The 1,266-nt window shown below is 67.0% G+C and overlaps 1 protein-coding gene across 1 annotated transcript in view; it reads right to left on the bottom strand.

Moving 5' to 3' along the window:
* PRIM1 (DNA primase subunit 1) overlaps nt 1-1,266 on the bottom strand; it is a gene marked incomplete at its 3' end in the record, with an annotated part of 2,668 nt that continues 1,402 nt past the window's right edge. The window contains exons 2-7 of the mRNA XM_029958187.1: nt 1,014-1,210; nt 830-936; nt 676-749; nt 296-432; nt 104-162; nt 1-34 (exon numbers count right to left, since the gene is read on the bottom strand). Of these exons, the coding sequence (XP_029814047.1) occupies nt 1-34; nt 104-162; nt 296-432; nt 676-749; nt 830-936; nt 1,014-1,210 (608 nt within the window). The remainder of the gene's footprint in view (nt 35-103; nt 163-295; nt 433-675; nt 750-829; nt 937-1,013; nt 1,211-1,266) is intronic.

Raw genomic sequence — 1,266 nt, 5'->3', positions numbered from 1 at the left:
CTCGAAGTACTTCTCCACCACGGCCACCGAGCGCCTGCGGGGAGCGGGACGGGCTCAGTGCCCGCCGGGGGCTGCGGGGTCGGGCAAGGGGGTCCCCACTCACCTGATGAAGGGGTGCACGGGGTAGGAGAGGTTCACCTTCTTCACCGTATCTGCTCCGCCCTGCAGGGACAGGGGTGCTCAGCCAGGACCCCTGGACCCCTGGGCACCCACCGTCACCAGGGTCAGGGGTGCCCAGATCACCATATGCCCACCTTCACTGGGGTCAGGGCATCCCAGCCCCCCACACACCCACCTTCACCAGGGTCAGGTACTCCACGGCGGCCGCCCGCAGCGCCGGGGACCATTTCCTCACCGCATCGTCGCACACCCAGCAGTGGACACCCCTCCGGCCCGAGTACACCCACAGGCGATGCCTCACGCCCAGGTCCTCTGCAGGGGGCACAGACAGGTTTGGGGGCACATCGGGATGGACTGTGGTGACCGCCCAAAGCTGGCGGTGCCACAAACCCACCGGGCACCGGCACGTCCCCCAGCCCCGCCAGAGTTCTGCCCCGGCTCTTCTTCGAGGTCTGGGCATCGCTGTGGGGCAGAGCGTGGTCTGCGTGTGCAGAGGGGTCCACGTGTCCCCCCCAGACGTGCACAGGGGTCCGCAGGTGCCCCCCAGACCCTCACCCGTGAGCGCGCGGTCGATGACGCGGACGGCGATGGTCATCAGCGTCCAGCACTTGGAGCAGATGTCGGCCGAGCTGGGGGCAGAGTGTGGTGGCTCAGGTGGCCGCCCCACACCCCCAGATCCTCCTCCCGGCCCAGAATTCCCCCCGGGAACCTGCAGCACGTCCGGACGTCGTCGTAGTCCGTCATGTCGACGTCGAAGACCAGCTCCTTCTCCTGCGGCTGGAAGGCCCCCAAGTGCACCGTGTTGTGCTGGTTGGGCTGCGGGAGGGACAGGACGGGCTCAGTGAACCAGGGACTCCCACGGACCCCGAGCACGGTGCCCGGGACTCACTCACCCGGTGCGAGTAGACGGCCCCGATGTCGATCTTGTAGGGGTTGATCTTCTGCAGCTCCCGCTCCAGCTCCTGGGGGCTGCTGAAGGACTGGAACCGCACGTACACGTCGTCCCGCAGCGTGAAGGAGAACTCCCGCAGCTGGAAGTAGTTCTTCACCACTGCGGGGGCATGGAAGGGTCGGGGGGAGTGACAATGCCCTCACCACAATATCGATGCCCCCCATCCCTTATTGATACCCCCTGTCCAGTATCGA

The sequence above is a fragment of the Manacus vitellinus genome, unplaced genomic scaffold, assembly GCF_001715985.3.
Source record: "Manacus vitellinus isolate BGI_N305 unplaced genomic scaffold, ASM171598v3 scaffold_148_pilon, whole genome shotgun sequence".
NCBI classification, from domain to species: domain Eukaryota; kingdom Metazoa; phylum Chordata; class Aves; order Passeriformes; family Pipridae; genus Manacus; species Manacus vitellinus.
The sequence above is the reverse complement of the archived record's forward strand: the minus strand, read 5'-3'. Positions and strand labels throughout refer to the sequence as shown.